Raw genomic sequence first — 25,592 nt, 5'->3', positions numbered from 1 at the left:
TCCTTGCTGATTGGTTCCAGTATATCTGCTTGTTTCACTTTGACCTCTGAGTGTTATATCAATATACATTAAGCTGGAAAAGGCAGCGTTTCCCAACTAAGGGGGGGTATTCAATTCCAGTCGGAAGTTCCGACAGGGCAGAAAGACAGCACTTTCCCCTGATAATTGGAACTTTCCGACACATCAATATTCAATTGAAGTGCCATTTTTCCACCCTGTTGGAAATTCCGACAAGTCGAAAAACACATGGATGAGCGTATTCCATGTGTTTTAGACCCCGCTGCGGTCGAAAATGGTCTTTGTTTGACCATTCATTTTTCGCCCATAAGAGAGGGCGAAAATGAATGAGAGGGGAAATAGGTGGAAACGGCACGCTATTGAATAGTGAAGTGTCGGATCCTCTCCGTTGGAGAGGAACTGACTTTAATTGAATATACACCTAACATGTGACTTCATCAGAGCTTCAAAGATTTTTTTATTCAACCATATGTGCTTGAATAGGGCTACCCTAAAAACCTGGACTGCTGGGAGGGGTAGGATGGGTGTTGAGGTCTGGAGTGGGCAACACTGGCTTATGGTAACTCCTGCTTACCAACTCTCTCTGAAAGGTAGCCAAGTCTCCTGGAGGCCCCTCACCCATGGTCATCCACTGCACACTGCATCCCACTTTCTGAATCATGTTTAGGAATGGCCATCGACCATCAATGATTCGTAATCATAGATGGTTTATAGTCAATGTAGAATACCATCAATAGTGGAGAGCCAGATGGTTTCCCGCCATCGATGGAACAGAATAACCCTATGGTGTTGTGTTGTTTTTTTTTACTAGGTGCCGCTCCTGACACAAGCAAAGCCCTACCCCCAGGCTCTGATTGGCCTGCTCCTGAGTTAATAGTAAAGCAGGAATGACCATTGGTGTGTGAAACCATTGAGGGTTTCAATGCAGATGGTTTTGTAATACATATATATTACCATCGATGGTGACCATTGATTGTTAACCCACTGATGGTCATACTTAATCGTCTTATCATGGCCCCACCCCCAGCTTTATAATGCCAAAATCATGGGGTCATGATGATGAAATCGCTGCACTATGCCCTCCCACACTTGGCTATGCCAAGCCCCCCGCACATATCACCAGGAGGCAGCTAAAAATTATGCAAGTATGAAGCAACCTGGCCCACTTCAGCTGTTGTAGACATACAAATCCCAGCATGCTATATAAAGGCAATAATAATAAATGTGTACCAACCAGTACGGGGGGGGGGGGGGGGGTGGTGGTATGGAATAGGGTATGAGAATCAGGAAGGTGAGAGCATTTTCTGCCCCATATAAGAAAACTGAATGAATCAGATACCTGGTAATGAAGGTGCAGTCGTGTATGATTGTTTCCTCCAGTATAATGCCCTGTTCTTCATCTTCCTCCACTTGCTTCCCGTTGTGGTACCAGATGATTTGACTGCTATTGCCCAAGTAACTTGCCGTACACTGGATAGGTATTCGGTCACCCTGAAATACAACTTGCCGCAATGATGGGATGAGCTGATGTGTGTGAAGTTCTGGGGTCCCCTCTGTAATGATAATACAGGGGGTTACTAGATAAGGACATTAAACTGGAAGAAAAAAAGAACAGAACTATCCAGTTCCAAAAGATAACCAAAGATAACACATAATGAAATATTAGATTTCTGTGGTATCCCTTACCACAAGTTAGCTGGCTTTCTCTCAGGTTCCGCAAAGACTGATCTCTAAGGGTACTTGGATATGCACACAATGTCCTGTCAGAAATTTGAACAGAGCCATTCTTGGTCCAAGCAGCCACCCATCGCAGGTCACAGTCACAGGTCAGGAACTCTGTAGAAAAGTCCCTACATAAACACAAGTGGAGTCCCGTCAGTATGTACTCACCAAGACCCTAGATGTGGCAGCTGGTGGGTAAATACTCACACAAGTTTCAGGGAAGGGAGCTCATCAAAAACCCCAGGGCTGAGGCTAGAGAAGATGTTTCCAGACATGGTGCTAGGAATAGTGAAACAGAATTTAATACATTCAGTATCTTAAATTTAAAATATTGCAATCCTATAACATCTGTATCTGCAAAATACCATGTATTTCCATTTAAACCTACATTGAAAGCCCTAAACCATATGTGGCATTCATTTTTTTGGGTGAGAAATTAACTTTAAACATTTAACAAACAAATCGCCATCACGTCTCAAGTATGTCTTGTACTAATGGTAAAACCTCTTTTCCTATGGACTGATTTGTATTATCCCTGTCCGCTAGGCCTCAACAGATTCACCAACACGCTGTAATACTGCAATAATAGTTGATTATTAATATTATTATTATTAATAATGAGTTGATTATTGGTTTTAAAACATTCACCAACTAAAAGCCCAGTTTATTGTAAATAGAAAATAAATGGACCATCTGCTATGCAGATGATACACAACTGTACTTGTCCTTTGCTCCGGGCACTGATAACCCAGTAGCAACCCTGAATGGCTGTCTAGCTGAACTACAGGAGTGGATGAGCGCCAGCTGGCTACGACTGAACCCGGATAAAACAGAGGTCCTTATAATACGACCGCAACATCAAAGGACAAGACTGCAGCATAGCCAACCAACTGGACTTACACTCGGGGATTCAGAATTACAGACCAGTGATCATGTGCGGAATCTTGGCGTTGTCCTGGATGATGGCTTGACACTTAAACATCAGATATCAGCCACAATCAAATCCTCATTCTTTCACCTGAGGAACATAGCCAGAATCAAGCACCTAATTCCCTCAGATGATATGCCAAAAGTCATACATGCATTTGTATCATCTCGATTAGACTACTGTAATGCCCTCTACCTTGGTCTACCAGCAAAAGAATTGCAACGCTTACAGCTGGTGCAAAACACAGCTGCCAGGCTGTTAACCAACCAGCCCCGTTCCAGCCACATAACACCCATCCTCTACTCCCTTCACTGGCTGCCTGTAAGATGGCGAATCCTCTTCAAGATTGGCTTACTGAGTTTCAAAGCATTACATGACCAAGGCCCAAGGTACCTGAAACAGCTTCTGATCCCATACTGCCCCACTCGATTACTGCGATCTGTAGATGAAGGACTTTTAGCAGTACCTAGAATCTACCGTAATTCATCTGGGGGTCGAGCTTTTAGTCATGCGGCTCCGACTCTATGGAACTCACTTCCCAGCACAGTGCGAGAGGCCCCAACTATAGAATCCTTCAAAAGTAGACTCAAGACTTTCCTGTTTACTCAAGCATTTCCATAGTGTCTCTTTTAGTATCTTCATGCTTCTGTATTTTATGAAAAATGTACTTCATTATTTTTCTGTACTATATTATGCTGTGTATCTGTTAAGCGCCTTGAGTCCTATTGGAGAAAGAGCGCTATATAAATAAAATTATTATTATTATTATTATAGATGCAGACCATTGAAAATGGTCCATGTTGCAATTGTGCGGGTAAGTGCTTCAAATATTCTCCGGCATTCTCTCCATGTGTGAACGGGGAAAAGGGGGAGTTGTCACACATCCTGGGGCCTGCTATGAGTCGCGGGGGTGTGGCCTAGTGTCACGTTTTGTATAAACGAACCAGTCATCAGGCCATCGGACCTTCTGGTATTTGCCACATGGCCCATCCGGCTGTGGCTGGCAGTCAGTACAAAAATAAAACAAATTTGAATCCATTATTAAAAAGAAATATACTGTATTTTATATAGTTACAAGTAATTGAATGTCACCTCATAGTGACAACAGTAAGCTTGACATATGCATCACATTAATGGCTTCAGGCTTATAGGCCGTAATGTATTTTGCTCAATACAATTATTAGGAAAATAATGATTATGGCTTGATAATCTTGAAAAGAATGCCTGCATCATTCATTTTAAAATGATGATATCTGGTAAAATATGTAAAAATAGGATTTTAATTACCTACCGGTAAATCCTTTTCTCGTAGTCCGTAGAGGATGCTGGGGTCCATTTTAGTACCATGGGGTCCTTTGGGAGCCACTGGCACTTTAAGAGTTTAATAGTGTGGACTGGCTCCTCCCTCTATGCCCCTCCTACCAGACTCAGTCTAGAAACTGTGCCCGAGGAGACAGACATACTTCGAGAGAAGGAAATACACAGATAGTGGTGAGATTCACACCAGCTCACCACTCTTCATTCTTCTGGCTCTGTTAGGGGGTGGCGGCCGTGCTGCGGGAGTGAGCGGTCGCCTCGTGGGCTTGCGATCAGCATCCTCAGGAGCTCAGTGTCCTGTCAGCGGAGATAGAGAACCATTAACTTCAAGAGTTGGTTCCTACTACCCCCTAAGTCCCACGAAGCAGTGAGGCTGTTGCCAGCGCCTTCCTGTGCCTAACAACTCTTAGAAAACAACAAAACTAGAAAAACTCCTAAGAGCTCCCCTAGCTGTGACCGGCTCCTCCAGGCACATTTTGTAAACTGAGTCTGGTAGGAGGGGCATAGAGGAAAGAGCCAGCCCACATTATTAAACTCTTAAAGTGCCAGTGGCTCCCAAAGGACCCTATAAACCATGGTACTAAAATGGACCCCAGCATCCTCTAGGACGTAAGAGAAATAATTGAATACAGAACATATCTTTATACAAAGTCCCTTTAAAAAAAATACTCATTTCTGCCTACATATGATATTTTGATGGAGTGAGTTTATTTTGGGAATGCAAGAACAAATATGTTCTTGAGTATGTTTTAATAATTAGATACTATGGTAGTTCCTGGCAGAGATGCCGCTGACAACAGCACAAGGTAATAACAACACAGCCCCACAGGGAACGTGATGAGGGTACAACCATAGGAATACCAGAATTACAGACTTAATTTCAGCCAGGGGCAGCCCATATGTCTAACGCAGTAGACATAGTATGGTCATGTGACCGTGGCTGTGAAGGACAGGCAGTCCTACTCCGCGACTAGAAATCTCATAAGTGTTCTGAGGTGAAGAAAACTATTGTCCTAAAATAGAGCATGGCCCAGCCAATGCTTAGTCAGAGTGTTTTACAGCCATAGACGTGTCAGAGGAGTGCTGGCATGTTAATAGTGGGATATTTTAAGCAGCGGGCACTTCTTTCTCAGCCTTGTGGTTACAGAAATAAGAGGGTCTATTCCAAGCGCTTCATGAATATGTTGCCAAAATACATATTTTTTTAGATAATTTTTTTCTTCTTTTAAACTTAGAAAATTCCTAAATCTTCTGCTCTGTGAGATACATAAACAAGATAAATATCTAAGCATTTTTCTGCAATGGTCTTTAAAATATGATTGTTAACTGCTTGGGGCATCTAGAAGTCCGTGGCATGAGGAAACAGATATATGTATTATAGGATCGTCACATGGAACATAATCTGAGTGATAATAAATGTACATTTACAGCAGTGAGTCTTTACAGTGACGTAGGCTGGGGTCCAAAAGACAATTGGTCAAATTGGAATTATTCTATGCTATATTTGGCAAAGATTATTTAGACAGTATGACATTTGTTGTGTTTTACATTCGATTTAGGTGGTGGTGATATTTCCTCTTCTGGATGACAATAATATTATTATTATTAATTATTATTATTATTATTACAGGTTGAGTATCCCTTATCCAAAATGCTTGGGACCAGAGGTATTTTGGATATCGGATTTTTCCGTATTTTGGAATAATTGCATACCATAATGAGATATCATGGTGATGGGACCTAAATCTAAGCACAGAATGCATTTATGGTTCATATACACCTTATACACACAGCCTGAAGGCAATTTTAGCCAATATTTTTTATAACTTTGTGCATTAAACAAAGTGTGTCTACATTCACACAATTCATTTATGTTTCATATACACCTTATACACACAGCCTGAAGGTCATTTAATACAATATTTTTAATAACTTTGTGTATTAAACAAAGTTTGTGTACATTGAGCCATCAAAAAACAAAGGTTTCACTATTTCACTCTCACTCAAAAAAGTCCGTATTTCGGAATATTCCGTATTTCGGAATATTTGGATATGGGATACTCAACCTGTATTATGTTAATATACTTTTCCCCTGTATCAAAAGTGAAGAGAATGAGGAAAAGACACAGCATCAAACCAGTATGTGCAATACTTCACAACACAAAGGTCAAGTAGTGTTCATATACAGTATGTGACCACACAGGTCAGGAGGGATTTGCTGTACAGTATATGACATCACTAGTCATATGGTATTTGTAGTATATAAATAATAAAGAAGTTAAGATTTGTGAATTATAAGTGACCATGGTGGGATCACAGGTATTATTTCTGGTGTACCAGCATACAGGCCATGTAGTATTTGTGGTATACAAAGGTAATATAGATGTATTAGGTGAGCACACAGGTCAGGTACTATCTGTGTACAAGGGAGCACACAGGTCAGGTAGTACCCGTGTATTAGGTGAGCACACAGGTCAGGTAGTATCTGTGTATTAGGTGAGCACACAGGTCAGGTAGTGTCTGTGTATTAGGTGAGCACACATGTCAGGTAGTATGTGTGTATTAGGTGAACACACAAGTCAGGTAGTATCTGTGTACTAGGTGAGCACACAGGTCAGGTAGTATCTGTGTATTAGGCGAGCACACAGGTCAAGTAGTATCTGTGTATTAGGTGAGCACACAGGTCAGGTAGTATCTGTGTATTAGGTAAGCACACAGGTCAGGTAGTACCTGTGTATTAGGTGAGCACACAGGCCAGGTAGTACTTGTGTATTAGGTGAGCACACAGGCCAGGTAGTACTTGTGTATTAGGTGAGCACACAGGTCAGGTAGTAGCTGTGTATTAGGTGAAAACACAAGTCAGGTAGTATCTGTGTATTAGGTGAGCACACAGGTCAGGTAGTATCTGTGTATTAGGTAAGCACACAGGTCAGGTAGTATCTGTGTATTAGGTGAGCAAACAGGTCAGATAGTATCTGTGTATTAGGCAAGCAAACAGGTCAGATAGTATCTGTGTATTAGGTGAGCATAGAGGTCAGGTAGTATCTGTGTATTAGGTGAGCACATAGGTCAGGTAGTATCCGTGTATTAGGTGAGCACACAGGTCAGGTAGTATCTGTCTATTATGTGAGCACACAGGTCAGGTAGTACCTGTGTATTAGGTGAACACACAAGTCAAGTAGTATCTGTGTATTAGGGGAGCACACAGGTCAGGTAGTATTTGTGTATTAGGTGAGCACACAGGTCAGGTAGTATCTGTGTATTAGGTAAGCACACAGGTCAGGTAGTATCTGTGTATTAGGTGAGCAAACAGGTCAGATAGTATCTGTGTATTAGGTGAGCATACAGGTCAGGTAGTATCTGTGTATTAGGTGAGCACATAGGTCAGGTAGTATCTGTGTATTAGGGGAGCACACATGTGAGGTAGTATTTGTGTATTAGGTGAGCACACAGGTCAGGTGATATTTGTGGTATATGGATGGCTCAGGTACTGTCTATGGTATATCAGCACAAAAGTCAGATACGATTACTGTAGGTATATACATACAGGCGGGTTAGACTGCTCAGGCCCTGAAAGACATCAGGAATCACACAGCCAATTCTGTTGTTGGATATGTCTCTAGAATAATAAGATGTAATAGTCAGTAAGACAAGTCACATACATTATAGCCTTCACATATACATATTCTTTATTACACCATGATCCTAGTTTTGTGTGAAATGCGCCAGTTTACATAAGTTTTAGGTAAAAATGTCAGCAGCAGCAAGGCTGTTACATTTAACTGCTTAGAAAAGAATAATCTGGGTGGAAATGGACATTAACTGCAGAATCTGAGCATTTTCTTATAATCATAGGTTGAGTATATATAAAATGGCAACAATTTCCAAAGCAGCGTACAAGACATTGCAAATCGCTAACAAGAGAGACAAGAAAGATTCACCTGCAGTGGTCAATATAATTGTGTGAATTTATTTTCTCATGGGTAGAGGGAGTCAGTGTAAAGACTGGCAGAGTGAGGCAGGTGGGATTACAATAAAGATAAGGAGTGACCGAACTATAGGGTCTATGTACTAAGCCTCGGAAAGAGAAAAGGGGGTCATTCTGACCTGAACGCTCGCTGCAGTTCTTCGCAGCGCAGCGTTCAGTGCCGGCGCATGGCTAACAGTCGACAGCTGTTGTTGCCTAGCGATCGCCTCTGCCTGATTGACAGGCGGAGGTGGTCGCTGGGCTGGATGGGGTGGCACAGCGGCGCTTGGCCACCGTTTGGTGGGCGCGGTCCGGCCAACGCAGGCGTGGCTGGACCATGCGAGGGGCGGTCCGCAGCGGCTGTGTGATATCACACGCCGCCGCTGCGAGCCGGGCAGCGATGAGTAGCTCCCAGCCAGCACGCAAAAGCTGCACTGGCAGGGAGCTACTCCTGAAGTACAAAAGCACAAAAGCATCGCCGCTGTGTGATGCTTTTGTACTTCCGCGAAGGGGCAGGGACTGACATGCGGGGCGGGCTAGCCCTGTGCTGGGCGTCCCCCCGCATGTCTGTGTTCTTGATCGTAGCTGAGCTAAATTTAGCACAGCTACGATCAAGTCGGAATCACCCCCAAAGTTTACGGAGATAAAGTACTATCCAATCGGCTCCTAACTGTCATTTTTCAAACACACCCTGGGGGAGATGTACTAAGCCTTGAAAAGGGATAAAGTGGAGAGTGATAAACTACCAGCCACTCAGGTGTCACAGGCTGTGTTTGAAAAATGCCAAGAGCTGATTGGCTGGTAGTTTATCACTCTCCACTTTATCACTTTTGAAGGCTTAATACATCTGGCCCCCTGTAACATGACAGTTAAGAGCTGATTGGTTGGTACTTTGTCTACATCCACATTATCTCTCTCCAAAGCTTAGTACATAGACCCCTAAAACCATCTGAGAGCATGTGCCAGAAAGGCCATATTGCAGAGATACTGCATAAGGGAAAGTGCCAGGACTTGGTCAGTGATTGGATGTGATTTGGCAGTAGAGCTCAGAGTTGTGGATTACACCCATCTCCAGGGCATTAGAAGAAGCTGGTTATACTACGCTGTTGCCATTGATGGAGAATGCAGAAACATGGAGGAGTTGGGAATTATATTCATTCAGTTTTTTTATACATTCATTTTCAAATTGTGACGGGACTTCCAAACTGACAAGGAGGAGTATATTGCTTATTCTGGGGTTAGTGAAGGAGTGTTATAGACTGATATATATTGGTTAGTGACAGGGGTGTTAAGAGATAACTGTAGATACATTTAAATAGGGTGAAATAGACGTTGTAATAAACCCTGATGACGTTTAATGTGATGGCGGCAGATGTCATTAATGCTGGATACACACTGGCTGATATATCGGGCGTTCAATTGAACAGCTGATATACCATAGGAGCACTGACAGGTGTGTACGGCGTAATTCACAGACATATTGCATCGGCCCTGCCGCACAGCTGATATATCTGCAGATATCTATATTGGCGCATCATGCTGTGTGTACGGGCAGTCGGTACACTTGCTGCAGAGGCCACCGGTGACTGACATCGCAACTTGGCAGGCATATGTAAATGCTCGCCCAGTTGTAACGTCAGGCACGACATATCGGGCCGACGATTGGTAAGTGTGTATGCAGTTCCCAAACGTCAGATAGGTCGGCAGATCAACCGGGCGGCCAATACGTCATCCTAGTGTGTACCCAGCTTAAATGTCATTCATATGATTGTATAACGCCAGCATGTGTGTTTGCTCAGTAAGTGTAGAATGCTCTGGTAGAGGTGCTGCATGTAATGTCTCTCTCATACTTACAGGCGTTTTAACTCTGTTAGTCCCAAAAATGATCCAGGTTCCATTCTACTGATCAGGTTGTTCTTCAAATCTCTGATGGAAACAAAATCAGATGAAGAATAAGTATCTGCTGGGATGTTTTATGATAGCCTGGGGCACGTGTGAGCCCAGACATGTGTCACCTAGCAATCTGCACGCAGGCTTTCCACCTGAAGTCCATGGAAGTATTTTGGATTTTTCTGTATTTTGGAATATTTCCATACCATAATTAGATATCTCACGAATGAGATGCCTAATCAAGAAATGCAATGATATACACCTTATACACAAAGCCTGAAGGTAATTTTATACAATATTTGTACTGTTTATGTGCATGAAACAAAGGTGGTAATTCCAAGTTGATCGCAGCAGGAACATTTTTAGCAGTTGGGCAAAACCATGTGCACTGCAGGGGGGGGCAGATATAACATGTGCAGAGAGAGTTAGATTTGGGTGGGTTATTTTGTTTCTGTGCAGGGTAAATACTGGCTGCTCTATTTTTACACTGCAATTTAGATTGCAGATTGAACTCACCACACCCAAATCTAACTCTCTCTGCACATGTTATATCTGCTCCCCCTGCAGTGCACATGGTTTTGCCCAATTGCTAACAAAGTTCCTGCTGCGATCAACTTGGAATTACCCCCAAAGTTTGTGTACACTGAAACACCATAAAGCAATAGTGTTACTATCTCAATCACGCTCAAAATTTTTTGGATTTTGGAATATTTCGGATTCAAGAATTTTTGGATATGGGAAACTCAACCTGTAGTTTCATCACCTACAAAGGGCCATGGTCTAACTGGTTAAGAGTACGGTGGTCATTCCGAGTTGTTCGTTCGCTAGCAGTTTTTAGCAGCCGTGCAAACGCTATGCCGCCTCCCACAGGGAGTGTATTTTAGCTTAGCAGAAGTGCGAACGAAAGGATCGCAGAGCGGCTACAAAATTATTTTGTGCAGTTTCAGAGTAGCTTCAGACCTACTCAGCGCTTGCGATCATTTCAGACTGTTCAGTTCCTGTTTTGACGTCACGAACACGCCCTGCGTTCGCCCAGCCACGCCTGCGTTTTTCCTGGCACGCCTGCGTTTTTTCGAACACTCCCTGAAAACGGTCAGTTGACACCCAGAAACGCCCACTTCCTGTCAATCACTCTGCGGTCTGCAGTGCGACTGAAAAGCTTCGCTAGACCTTGTGTGAAACTACATCGTTCATTGTAATAGTACGTCGCGCGTGCGCATTGCGCCGCATACGCATGCGCAGAAGTGCCTTTTTTTGCCTGATCGCTGCGCAGCGAACAAAAGCAGCTAGCGATCAACTCGGAATGACCCCCTATGGCCAAAGCCAAAGGTGGATCTGACACATGGAAGCATTTCAAATGGGAACACTGGACACTTAGGGGCTCACACTGATTGGTCTGTTTGTTGTATTTATTTTTTTGGTCGAAAACTGGATGTATAATAACCAAGCAGCGTCTTTCTGTGTGATATTAGATCATACTGCATGCTATTAGGTTATTATATAACTTTGCATGTTATTATCAAGTGAAAGGTAAGATAAGTGGTTGTTATTGTTGTGTCTTTCTCTCCGCCAGCCAGTGATAAAGTACTGATATTCCTCTTTGAATTTTACAGAAATATATATATTTTTTGGCCGGCTTCGTTCTATTTGGCTTCTATTATCCAGACAGGAATATGAACAGGCTTAAGATAATCTTACATTCTGATAGCAATAAAACAAGGGAGCCGGGCATGCCCTGCTCTTTGTAGCAATATAAAGGATGATCCCTTCCTCCTATCCTGCCAAAACTGCTGAGCCCATTTCTCTGCATTTAATAAAAAAATATGTTCCTTTATTTCTGGCTGTACTTGAAAGGCAAAGATATATTCCGAGATCTAATAAACAGAGAAAATGAATTATGATCACGGTACAGGAGAGAATACGTCAACACAAACGTCTTCCTTCATGCAGGAGATATAACGTACAGTCCAGATAAACACCTGTTAATGGTTAGTGGCCTTTACAGTGGTCAACAATGTCAAACTATAATGCTGTCACCATTTTTTGCATAACTGGCTAATCATAGTGTCACACGCCTATCACACACGGCTATTGGTGACTGCAGGGCAAACACATAGATCCCAACTGTCCGGCTTTTCAGGGACTGTGTACCACCTCACCCATAGACCTCAGTGTGCCAAAGGGTGGGAGGAGTTGTAGGGCATCTTCACACTGCGGGGAGAGCCTGGGGGCAGCCCAGCATCTCCAGGAGTGATGGGCATGCCCCAAGAGTGATTGAACATGGGGGCGTGCCTCAAGGCCGTCACGCATGTTATTATATAATTTTGCATGTTACATACCTCCCAACTGTCCCGATTTTGACGGGACAGTCCCGTTATTTTGGGACTGTCCGAACCGCGGGCTGCAGTGTTCCGTGGTGGTGGTGGTGTGGGGGGGGGGGGGGGGGGGGGGGGCGGTTGGGAGGCTCCTGTCACTCACTAGTTGCTCTGCTTAGTGCAGAGCAGATCAGTGGTGAATAGATGCTGTGCGCATGCGCACAGTGTCTATCCACAGGTGACAGAGGGACTGGGGGCATGCCAGCAGCTCACAGAGTGCTGGGCCATGCCCCCACTATGACGAAAACGGAAGGTGTGGCAGGCGGTTGCAGCATTGCCACAAAGCCACACACCCTTTTACCAAGGCCACGTCTTTTATGGTAATAGAACTACACCATTATAAAAGGGTGTTTTATAATGACAGAAATCCCGGTAAGATTATTGAATACACTAGATTATGACTGTGCAGTATTTCCCAACGACCACACACCTTCCAGTGTAACTGCACAACTGCACTGCTTCCAGCTGTCACCAAATTTCATCACACAGCTACAGCACTATCACTCTACAAGTAAAAACACCAGCATTGCTGGCAGAGATACTACTCACAGAAAGCAGCACATCCCTGCCTCACTGACAGCTGCACATCACTGTCTCACACACAGCAGCACATCACTGCCTCACTGACAGCAGCACATCCCTGCCTCACTGACAGCTGCACATCACTGTCTCACACACAGCAGCACATCACTGCCTCACTGACAGCAGCACATCCCTGCCTCACTGACAGCTGCACATCACTGTCTCACACACAGCAGCACATCACTGCCTCACTGACAGCAGCACATCCCTGCCTCACTGACAGCTGCACATCACTGTCTCACACACAGCAGCACATCACTGCCTCACTGACAGCAGCACATCCCTGCCTCACACACATCAGAACATCACTGCTTCACTGACAGCAACACATCCCTACCTCACAGACAGCAGCACATCACTGCCTCACTGATAGCTGCACATCCCTGCCTCACTGACAGCTGCACATCCCTGCCTCACTGACAGCAGCACATCCCTGCCTCACTGACAGCTGCACATCCCTGCCTCACTGACAGCAGCACATCCCTGCCTCACTGACAGCTGCACATCCCTGCCTCACTGACAGCAGCACATCCCTGCCTCACTGACAACAGCACATCCCTGCCTCACTGACAGCTGCACATCCCTGCCTCACTGATAGCAGCACATCCCTGCCTCACTGACAGCAGCACATCCCTGCCTCACAGACAGCAGCACATCACTGCCTCACTGACAGCTGCACATCCCTGTCTCACTGACAGCTGCACATCCCTGCCTCACTGACAGCAGCACATCCCTACCTCACTGACAGCTGCACATCCCTGCCTCACTGACAGCTGCACATCACTGCCTCTTGGTGGAATGATTATGCCTCCCTAAGAAGCCTCTTCCTCTGTGCACATGCGTGTGTATATACATATGCCTGCATCCACACGAGAAAGTACTGAGGGGGGTTTTCAGACCTGATTGCAGACCTCTGCAAATTAACAGAGGAGCGATCAGATAGCCGCCGCCCAGACAGAGTGAAAACGCGCCCAGTACAAGTCTGCGTACGGCTTGCGAAAATCTCAGCAATCGTCAGTCAGCTGCAAATCTGTTCGCAACGCACTAACCATTGAATGATTTTTCCAGTTTGTGCAGTCTGTGCGTAGCCTAGAACCTACTTTTACAGTGTGATAGATTCAGGCTGATCGGGGCCAGAGATGACGTCACACACCCTCCCCAAAAACGCGTGGGCACGCCTGCATTTTTCCTGACACTCCCAGAAAAATTCCAGTTACTACCCCCAAACGCCAGCTTCCTGTCAATCAACTTGTGTACGTCTAGCGATCAAAAAAGTTGATGTGTTTTTTGCTGTTTGGCCTTGCGCATGTGCAGTCGATTGATAACCAGCTGGTCTGGAAATTCGCACAACAGCGATCAGGTGTCTGAATAACCCCCTGAATACCATAAGATCACACATTGCTCTAGAGTACCTGCATCTTGAGAAAGTAATCCCACCACTATGAGATACATCACTCCACTGTCATTGGTCATGGAAATATTTTCATTGACATTGTACATTATATTCAAAAAGAAGCAGCCAGCCATGCACTATTGTATGCGACTTCTATGCAGGTACTGTATTCATGTAATGTTGCTCTCATTTGTCAATTATAATTATGATAGATAATAAAATGATGAAAACGTATAAATATTACAGTATGTATCGCTGATTATTCTCACAGCAAGCAAGAACATGACGGACATAGAGGAATTGTGGGTACAGGCAAATACATCTTGCTGGGGTAGACAAGAAAAACGGATTCTCAGGCACTAAAAAGTCTACTAGGGTCACATTTGACAACCGGGATGCCAAAGCATGGACAGAAATCAAAGGGGATGATGCCCCCTGTGTCAGCAAAAACAGGGCTTCTTTGATCCGATCTGTTCGCCAAGCTGTCTGCACAACAATTGCCATATTGTATATTGTCATTAGGAAACAAGAGACACTAGAGGAAAGAGCAGGGAAAGAGAGAGGAACCCAGACTGTGCATATTTTATGGCTGTTAGACCATTATAGGAATCAAATGGAAATGCTCAGATGCCTTCACAATATTAGATACTGGAAGCAAAGAGATTGTATATGTCTGGCTTCCTGCCACAGACTCCTGTGTATTATTCTTACAACTCACGGCAAGAAGTGTACAATGCATATATGATGTGGCCCTGCCCCTGTAAGGACACTGGGGCAGATGTATTAAGCCTGGAGAAGGCATAAAGAAGTGATAACGCAGTGATAAGTGCAAGGTGATAATGCACCAGCCAATCAGCTGCTAACTGTCAATTTACATATTGGAGGTGATTGGCTGGTGCGTTATCACCGGGATCCGGTCTCTAGGTCAACAGTAACTAGGTCGACACTATCTAGGTCGACCACTATTGGTCGACAGTAACTAGGTTGACAGGGTCTCTAGGTCGACAGGGCAAAAGGTCGACATGCCTTTTTCACGATTTTTTTCATACTTAACATTCCACGTGGACTACAATTGGGAACCTGTAACCTGCCATGCGAGGGAACACGGTGCACTAATTGGGGTTCCTGGTCACTCTACGAAGAAAACGACACAAAACAAAACCTCATGTCGACCTTTTGACCTGTCGACCTAGACCATGTTGACCTAAAGACCCTGTCGACCTAGAGACCATGTCGACCTAGTTACTGTCGACCAATAGTGGTCGACCTAGACACTACCTATCTTCCATACCACACCCGTTATCACCTTGCACTTATCACTGCTTTATCACTTCTTTATGCCTTCTCCAGGCTCAATACATCTGCCCCAGTAAGACCAGCAAATCTGGTAACTCATGCAGTCTCATATAGGGAGACTGAAGCCAGGAGGCTCTCAGTGGCTTCCTATCCAGTGGAGGTCAATAGTACATGGCACTAAGCACTCTGGATATATCCCTGTCGCAACCTCTTATGTAACCTAGATCTTGGCTCAATTTGACTCTAGTGAAGGATCTACATTACTACTTGAATTGGCCGCCTTCAGAGTTAACTTTTTTAACATGACTGACCTTTGAGTGCAGACACCCTCAGTAATCCAAAGCATTGTAAAAATGTTATAATGAAATGAATGCTCCTTGGAGAATACTGTTATCAGTGTGTGATTTTTCCAGCGATATCATACTGTATACATATGCCTGGAGATTCCCACACACTGCAGAGAACACACACTTTGTAATGCCTTCACTGATACATAGCAAGCAACCAACCAACCAACCAACCAACCACATGTTTATATGTGGGAAGGGCATGTCTCCTAAACACAGTAACAACACTGAACTTCAGAATATAATGATTGCTATGAAACAAGTAGGTTGCTATCAGAAAACACTTGTATTTGGTATGGGCGGATAGCCACTTTGCAGGTAGTTCTATACCAGAAGGCCACTTCTGGCCATCCAGCCATCCATGACACACAGTGAAGCTGCTCCGCAGATATAAAAGTACAGGATGTCACCTACCGGCTAGTATTGGGTGATATCATGGAGCTAGAAGCAGCCTCTGCACTCACTGGGTGGGACGGCTCAGCAAGGGGGACAGAGATTCATGATAGGAAAATGTTTTTGTCTGTATGTCACTCTGACCTCATAGCTTGGTTTGTACCCAAAGCCGTCCAAACAAAACAGGCCCAGTCGTTTCCTAAGCCTTGACCGAATAGGCTCCATCTGTATCAATCCCCTACGTTTTAACTGCTTATAATCTGTGTAGTCTGTATATTTAAAACATGACTGATTATAGATCACCACCAATGTAAGCAGTGCAGAATGGATTGTGCTGATTGTTGCACATATATGGGTGAGTATAGATTTGCAAGATGCAAAACAACAGAAAGACATACAGAGGAACCACGTGTCTAGGATAAGACTCAGGCAGAAAGTTTTGTGACACAACAAAGCAAATTAATTGAAAATACGGTCTTCCTTCAATACGCTAAACTAGGAATTTCTATCTTGTTGGTAAATCTAGTGATGATTAAAGTGACAAAATTTGTCTTTTATAGCATATGGATGGTCATTCAGAGTTGATTGCTAGCTGCATTTGTTCGCAGCTCAGCAATCAGGCTAAAAAACGGCAGTTCTGCGCATGCGTATGCGGCGCAATGCGCACGCGTGACGTATGATGTAGTTTTGCACAGGGTCTAGTGATGCATTTCATTCGCACTGGTTGCCGCAGAGTGATTGACATGAAGTAGGCGTTTCTGGGTGGCAACTGACCGTTTTCAGGGAGTGTTCGGAAAAACGCAGGCGTGCCAGGGAAAACGCAGGCGTGGCTGGGCGAACGCTTGGCGGGTGTGTGACGTCAAATCCGGAACTGAATAGTCTGAAGTGATCGCAAGCGCTGAGTAGGTTTTGAGCTACTCTGAAACTACACAAAAAATGTTTGCAGGCGCTCTGCGATAAAAACGTTCACACTTCTGCTAAGCTAAAATACACTCCCAGTGGGCGGCGGCATAGCGTTTGCATGGCTGCTAAAAACTGCTAGCGAGCGATCAACTCAGAATGACCCCCATGGTTCTTGTACAAACGTTTAGGGTTGAAAAGAATAGCACCATTTCATCACAAGACTATTAAAAAAATAAAATTACACAGACCAACAATAACATTAACCCACCTGCCTAATATTGTGAAGGTCCCCTCATGTTGCCAAAACAGCTCTGACCTGTTGAGGGATTGACTCTATGAAACCTCTGAAGGTGTCCTGTGGTATTTGCCACCAAGACATTAGCACCAGATCCTTTAAGTCCTGTAAGTTGTGATGTAGGGCTTCCATGGCTTGGACTTATTTTTCTGGCTCATCCCACAGATGCTCGGTCTGATAGAGATTTGGAGAATTTTGAGTCCAAGTTAACACCTTGATCACTTTGTCATGTTCCTCAAACCATTCCTGAACAATTTTTGCAGGGTGGTAGGGCGCATTATCCTGCTGAAAGAGGCCCCTGCCATCAGGGAATACCATTGCCATTACAGGGTGTACTTGATCTACAGCAATCTTTAGGTAGGTGGTATATGTCAAAGTAACATCCACATAAACGGTCTGTGCTACAGTAGCTCTAATGTGGGATCAGACCAGATGGGTTGCCTTTGTTCCTTGGGCACCTATGACCTTTTCACCGGATTGCCTGTTATCCTTGTGCCACATTTGGTAGGTACTAACCACTGCATACCGGGAACACCCCACAAGACCTGCTGTTTTGGAGATGCTCTGACCCAGTCTAACAATCACAATTTGGTCCTTGTCAGTCATTCAGATCCTTACACCTGCCCATTTTTCCTGCTTCCAACACATCACTTTCTGCCTATTCAGGGGCGTCACTAGCCCGATTAAAGACTCCATACGTGCGCCGCTTAAAAGGGGGGATGGCTTAATGGAAGGGGTATGGCTTTGCTGTAATGGGCATGGCCTTGTGGGATGACCCCCATTTTCATCACTCAAGGGGTCCCGGAGATACTGGGCTCTGAGACTGTCTGTCTGCAGTGTCAGCTCCTACACTGTGACAGGAGCCATTTGCTGCACTTAATGTTACAGTGCAGCACCCGGCTCCTTTCACTGAAGAGGAGCCAGCATTTTGGTGTCACTCTCGGCAGGTGACAGCTGGGAGGGGTGATGCTACTGTGCCTAATATATCCCACCCCTTGATAGGTGCCATTGTAACAAGATAATAAATACTATACACTTCACCTGTCAGTGGCTTTAATGTCATGGCTGATGGGTGTATATAAAAAAATACAGCAATCTGCTATGAAATCATGGGCCTGATTCAGAGCCGCACCCGATGCCAATGATCACATAGTTTAGCGATTTTTTCCAACAGTGCATGCGGGAAATTTTCTAAAAACTCTTACTGTGCATGCGTTATACAGACAGAAAGGTGCGATCAGGACAGATGGTATCAGAAGTGATAGGTGCTCCTGGGCAGAGAATGGGAGGAGGCGTGTTATGGGAGAGTCAGTGTTCACAGCTGCACAACCGCAGACATAGGAGGGCATGGTCAGATGGAAAAAGTGCACCTGCCAGGGACGCTGCAATCATACAGTATTACATATACACGGAAGTGGGTGTCATACAGGGATGCTGCAATCATACAGTATTACATATACACGGAAGTGGGTGTCTGAGACCTTACATGGATGTAAACAAGGGAAGGAGTTGGAAACTTGCAGACAGGCGAGCAACAATGGATACTGCTGCATGGGACACAGAATCAGACCAATGGTGTAAATAAATGATTCCTAGTTACATTGATTGCGTTACTTGTAAAGATAAATAACGACAGCAAAAACGGAAATCTGTTAACACTATAACCCCTTCGGAAAATGTAATAACTTGGGGAGTCCTCACAGATTCCAAGGAGAGCAGAAGACTGTGGTGCCCAATTCTCAGTGAGTGGTATTATCATGGCCCGTCCCTCAGGGTGATGCTCCAATTCGCTGCATTGTGCCACTGGGACAAAATGAGGTTTGATATGGGGCTGATGGTATTCAAAAATATGTACAATTGTTTTATTTTCCATTACACATTCTATGAGCATTTTAACTACAAAGAATGAGAGAAAGCTCCTAGTACAGCGACGGCCATGAGATTACATATATGTATCACATGTAGAGCACAAAGAATGTTTTAAAGGAATAATGTAGTATGATGAATATCTCCCAACAGACATGGAACAGAGAAAGAAATTATTACTATAGTACGGGTCAGAACAAGAATTACCTGGACTTGGTTAAAGTGGAGACCCCATAGCAGCAAGCAAACAGTACATTACTTCATGTCCTCTGCTTGAGCCGCAACACTGAAAGCAGCCATTGTACTTCTGTTGGGAATGTTCCCTGCAGGCATGGAAGGGGTCAGAGCACATTAACATGGGGGGACCTATGTCCTAGACCTTAACTTCCCGGATGCAAATTTTAGATTTGTGTTTAAAGTAAAAGTATATTCTGTTTCAGTGTAGCATTTAGATTTCCTCTATAATAGTTTTGCATTTTTTTGCCTAACGAGTATAAATGCCTATATCAATGATGAAAGTCTCCTTTGTGTTATTATAATCCAAGAGTCGTACATTCCAGGTTCTTACTGCAAGCTCAGCTGGACCCAGCAACCAGTGAATCCTATATTTCAGTTACTAGTCCAACAGTTAATCTTCTTGCATTGAGGAAGCCAGTCATGGTAAAGTAAGTCGATGCATCACCATCTTCATGGCGCATCTGATTTACTAGGTCAACAGCATCAGGATTGACTGCTGTGGCTATAGAATGATTAAGCTAATGTGTTTCCGTAGATATAGGCTGGAGGGGTTCGGTATGTAATACCGCTGGCCGGGATGCTGAATGTCAGTATCCCGTCATAGGCATCCCAAGGGGTAGAATGCCAGCGGGCTAGTGAGCGCAAAGAAGCCCCTTGCGGGCTCGGCGGCGAGGATTCTATTCTCCCTTTATGGGTGTTGTGGACACCCGTAGAGGGAGAATCACCTACCTCGCTGGTATACCGCCCTCTGTATGGCACGTTGAGATCCCGGCGTCGGTATTGTGACAGCCGGGATCCCGACGAGCGGTATGCTAACTGCATACCGGCTGGAGCAGTAATTAAGTAAGCACTTTAATCATGTGCCTTATTCGGAGATGTATGTAAACCTGATGGCCAAAGTTCACGCATGTGATCCAATGCTGTGTCCTTGGATGCAGCAGCAGACCTCAATAGCCGGTATGAGGAGTCTATTGACACAAGAAGCCTCCTGCTGCATTTGCATAATTTAGCAGTAGCGGCTGTGACAACCATTGCAGCTGCTACTGCACTGTGTCCATCTCTGCATCACACCCCTGGCTCGAGAATGGATAGAATACAATCGGGGAGAAATGGCTACTAAGGTCATTTAGGGGCATATGTCAGTGATCAGATGACCACTATATCGGTCGCCCACTTCAACAGGTCTCTGGTTTCTCTCGCAAGTGTTTATAATTAACATTTACTTATATAGGGGGTAATTCCCAGTTGATCGCAGCGCAGCGATCAGGCTAAAAATCTGCATTTCTGCGCATGAGTATGCACCGCAATGCGCACGCGTGACGTACGGGTACAAAGACCTTTATGGTTTTGCACAGGTTCTAGCGAAGCTTTAAGTCGCACGGCACAACGCAATAAAATTGACAGGAAGAGGGCGTTTCTGGGTGTCAACTGACAGTTTTCAGGGAGTGTTTGGAAAAACGCAGGCGTGCCGGGGAAAACGCAGGTGTGGCTGGGCGCACGCTGGGCGGGTGTGTGACGTCAAAAGCCAACCCTCCAACGTTAGAATCAATGCACACGAAGAATAAATCCAGGGCTGGTCTTGGTGCAGGGTTTTTCCCATTCAACTATAGAAATCACTGCGTCTTTTTCATCATTGAGTCTGATTTTTCCAAAAATCATTATTTTTAGGAAAAAATCATTGCAACATGCTCTGCAGAACCCCCACCTTAATGACTAATAGAGCAATTGGAAGTTTCCAATTAGCTTAATTAGTCCTTTATTACTCACCTTTTCAAGAGGTGTCTTCTTCCTCTAGATCTCGAAGGGATGGTCTTCTGCAGCAGTGGTGTGTAAGTATGTGTGAGACCCCTGTCAGGTGTGACCCCCGAAGTATGTGACCTCTAGTGTGTGTGTGTGTGTGTGTGTGTGTGTGTGTGTGTGTCTGTGTGTGTGTTTGTGTGTGTGTGTGTGTGTGTGTGTGTGTGTGTGTGTGTGTGTGTTTGACCCCCCCATGTGTGTGTGATGCCCCCGTATGTATCCAGAGGCAAAAGCAGGGAGAACTACATCTCCTAGTAGCCACCTCCTTCCCAGCATCCTCCTCCGCAGTGGAAAAATGGAGGGGAGATGACCAGGAGCTGCAGAGACCACTGGACTGGCCAGGACACAGAGTTAAGTATACTTTTTTATTCCCCTTCCCGCACTGCAGGGTTTTCAAAGCTCTAAGAAGTGAGTGACCTCCCCGTTATAATAACAGTCACTGCTTAGCGTGTCATCATTATCATACAATAGATAACAATTCACTACTTAACCATAGATCATTTTGCTGTTACTCTTTTGAGATTGGTCCCCTCTAGAGTTCACTTCTTACAAGAAATGCTACTTTATTAAAAAAAAGTTTTCTTAATGTACTTTAAGAAAACATGCATTATTTTAATAATAATATGAAAACTTTATTTCTTATTTATTACACCTGTTATGGGCATTATAAGAAGGCGACAGCATAGGAGGACAGTCAGCTGTACACGTGGCACCACAGTCCTTGCTAAAAATGCAGTAACTAGCCTCTCTGTGCTTCGCATGGGGAAGCTATCACATGATAGCCCCTGTGACGACCACTGCTAGCTGCGGGGCTTGATAAATAGGGAGAACTCTCCCACTGATAAATATGCCCCTATGTCTGTTCCATAAGCGGTTCACACTTATAAGTTGCTTCTACAGATGGCATTGCCTACTGGGTCCAAGCTCAGGAATGTATGGGAAATGCGGACAGTTTTCTGAGTTTTGGCCACATTTTCATGATAGCACGTCCCGCTCATAGCCTGCTTGATATAGGATTATGATCTAAAGATGGTACAAGCTGATTGGTTGCTATGGGCAACTTGTCCTCTCTTTAGAAAGATTGATACATCTCCTGAAGACTATATGGAGGATACCTCCACTACAATTCAACATAAAGAAATGCATCAGTTCAGATAAGCTATTAAAACTTTTACTCGTATACACAAAAATATGTAACATAGAAATTGACGGCAGATTAGAACCACTTGGCCATTCTAGTCTGTACATAACACATAAATTGCAAGCTCTTCAGGACAATGACTTTTTAAATGTGTTTGATACAGTAGTTTGCCATTATTGTGAACATCAAATGATATTCATGCACTTCATGTTCAACCTTTGATTTATGTACTTTACTATTATTTTATTTGGTAACTTTTCTGTGAGTTTGTGTTTACCTATATGAGAATGTTATTAATAGCTCTTTATAATAAAAAAAAAACTTCAGACTTGAATTGTAGAATTAGTGGTTGCTTAGATCCTTTGCAATTTTGACCGATAGCAAAGCTTCCTGCTAGTCACATCATTGAGAGGTATTGTATTGCGGCAATCTGCCTACCTTCTCGTCCTGGGATTGCTGCATCGGAATAGTAGCTGTCCTGGCAAATGGTGAAAAATACTCTTTCACTGCAATAATAATAATGCAAAACTTGTCTTTTCCGTCAGGATCTAAGGCTGAATAAATAAGCCTTGTGCCCTACTCAGCTACCCTGCTCTTTTAGCTACAAAATGTAAATTTGCATTAAATCAAATTTATTAAGAGTTTTATGGTCCTAAATGTGACTGATGTCATAAATAACAACACTCAATGCTGCTTCCTCCATAACATGAGGCACAATAATATAGACGCTGTGAGATTGGGCTTATGGACGGTCCTTTCCTTTCCTCACTCACATCTGCACGTCCCGCTGTTCTCTAGCTGTGGTCAGAGCAGTCGATGAAATGGATGGATCTGGCAGGAATTACATGCTTGTCTTCCAACGAAAACACTATACTCAGGAAGAACAAGAAATGAGAGATAGGCCTCAAATTTACATTGCTCTGGCTGCGACAAGCTCACAGCTCCCCTGCATATTTTACCCTTCCTGCTTTCAGTTTATGGCATGGGTTATTATTTGGGGCGCCAGACATTTCCCACAATTTGTCACATCAGCGTTATTTTAATTTCCAGCGGACGAAGCTAGAAACTGTCTCTGTGTGACTATGCCAGTGGATTACTCTAGGTAACATGCAAGTTCAAAACAGTACAGAACAGAACATTGCTGACACTGTATGACATTCATTTCCCTCCTATGCAATTGTATGGAAATATGTTATTTATTAAATATACATTAGGGGGTTTCTGTAATAGCCTGCGAGCTGCACGCTCTGTGGAAATTCCGTAAAATCTGCCTCTATTTTTAAAGCGGCAATCATTTAAATGATTGCCGCTTTAAAAACACGAGCAGACTCGACGGAGTTTCCACAGAGCGTGCAGCACGCAGGCTGTACATAAGCCACCAGGCCTGATTCAGAGTTGCAATTGCGACTGCTTCCAAACTTGGAAATATATACGGATTTTCGTCTGTTTTCAGAGTCTGGTGCATCTATGCAACGAGTGCCATGTTTCTGGAGATCTGCACAGCAGACATCACCAGAAACATGGCACAGGCACCATTTTCCTGGAGATTGGTACATGCTCAGCAAACTCTGGCAAATGCAATAGTGTACTGCGGAAAACTGTTGGTGAGAGTCAGAGGGCCACTCAGAGACTGCCACGGACCCTCCCATCTATTGTTCCACCCCTAGAATATTCATATACTGTACACTTATGTAAGACTGCAAATGAACGTTATCTGTTAGCCACTTACCTGACGCAGGCGCATGGGATGCGTCCTCTGCCAGATGAGAAATAATAATAAAGGTGCATACACACAGTGCGATGTAACCTTACGATTTTGACTATATAGTTAAAATCGTAAGGAAAATTAGCGCAAATCGCACCGGGTGTACACAGCTCTTGCAATACCGATGCACGCTCCGTGGGGTCGGTATCGTAAGACAAAATAGACTGCGCAGACAAGGCAATTTTGACTATATTGTGTACAATCTAGTACATAGTATAGTCAAAATTGCCACTTAGTCAAAATCGCACAGAGTCAAAATCGTAAGTAAAGATCATCAATATCGGTGGTTCTGGGCTCTGGGGAGTTCAGGAGAAATCACAAAGTCAAAATCGGCACTTAGTCAATATCTCACCGTGTGTATGCACCTTAAAGAAATCAGTTTTTCACATGCTGTATATGGGAAGTGATTTCCTCCCACAGGACCAGTGCAACAGCAAACTGCTAAATTTAACTTCTTCAAGACCAAAGAAGGAAATTCTCCTCTGAGCAAAGCTGTGCGGATTTCTTTGCTCCAATCCCCCAAGACCAGCTGCACGGAGCTCTGCGTAAGTGGAGGGGTGAATGACACGGGGGGGGGGGGGGGGGGGGGGGGAAGGGGGGGGGGTCTATATACACCAGGGGGAAGTGTTTCTGGATCTCTTGCCACTGGGGGAGAGAAATAAATGTCACTGGAATGCGTACTGCCACTGATTGCATCATGCTTCAGTGGAAATTTAAAGACACTGGGGGGGGGGGGGGGGGGGTGAATGCCACAGGGGATCTAATCACTGGAGTGGGGTGGGAGAATAATGCCACACAGAGGTGAGGGAATGTGCAACATTTGAGGTGGAAATAATACTACTACAGGGGGAAAAGAAAATACTACTGGGGGGTCAATAGCAACAAGGAGATCTACAAGGCTAATTTGAAACTTCTACAAGGGTCTGGGGATAATTGTACAAGTTTCTGATAGACCAACTACAGGGTGGTACTAGACCCCCCTATAAATATTTTTTGCTAAAATATTATTGAATAAACTTTTAAATTAATAAAAATTTTTTAAATTGTCAATTTCTGATTTTGTTATTTAGTTAAAAAAAATGACATACTACTTATTACTGCCCACCTACCCTGCACCGTTATACATGGAGCATCTTAGAGCAATCTCTTCATAACCTGCACTGTTACAGAGAGTGAAACCTACTATAGCTCAATCCCCTCTCACTATAACCTTAGAGAGGCGTCTGTGAGGACAGAGAGGTAAGTGGTACAGGTGAGTCTGCACATGGTGCTGAAAGGACAGCTCCTGGTACCTGAGAGGAGGAAAAAAAGGTATTTAAGTGTTTTATTCAATATTCCAAGGGACTTGTTCATGTTGGGA

General features: G+C 44.1%; 1 protein-coding gene across 1 annotated transcript in view; it reads right to left on the bottom strand.

Annotated features, from left to right (window-relative positions):
* The window catches only part of ADGRA2 (adhesion G protein-coupled receptor A2), a 339,201-nt gene that overhangs the window by 70,226 nt on the left and 243,383 nt on the right, over positions 1 to 25,592 (bottom strand). Inside the window, exons 3-7 of the mRNA XM_063925457.1 lie at positions 9,807 to 9,878; positions 7,533 to 7,604; positions 1,948 to 2,019; positions 1,705 to 1,868; positions 1,358 to 1,571 (exon numbers count right to left, since the gene is read on the bottom strand). Coding sequence (XP_063781527.1) covers positions 1,358 to 1,571; positions 1,705 to 1,868; positions 1,948 to 2,019; positions 7,533 to 7,604; positions 9,807 to 9,878 — 594 coding nt within the window. The remainder of the gene's footprint in view (positions 1 to 1,357; positions 1,572 to 1,704; positions 1,869 to 1,947; positions 2,020 to 7,532; positions 7,605 to 9,806; positions 9,879 to 25,592) is intronic.

The sequence above is a fragment of the Pseudophryne corroboree genome, chromosome 6 (assembly GCF_028390025.1).
Source record: "Pseudophryne corroboree isolate aPseCor3 chromosome 6, aPseCor3.hap2, whole genome shotgun sequence".
Taxonomy (NCBI): domain Eukaryota; kingdom Metazoa; phylum Chordata; class Amphibia; order Anura; family Myobatrachidae; genus Pseudophryne; species Pseudophryne corroboree.
This window is presented reverse-complemented; position numbering and strand designations above follow the sequence as displayed.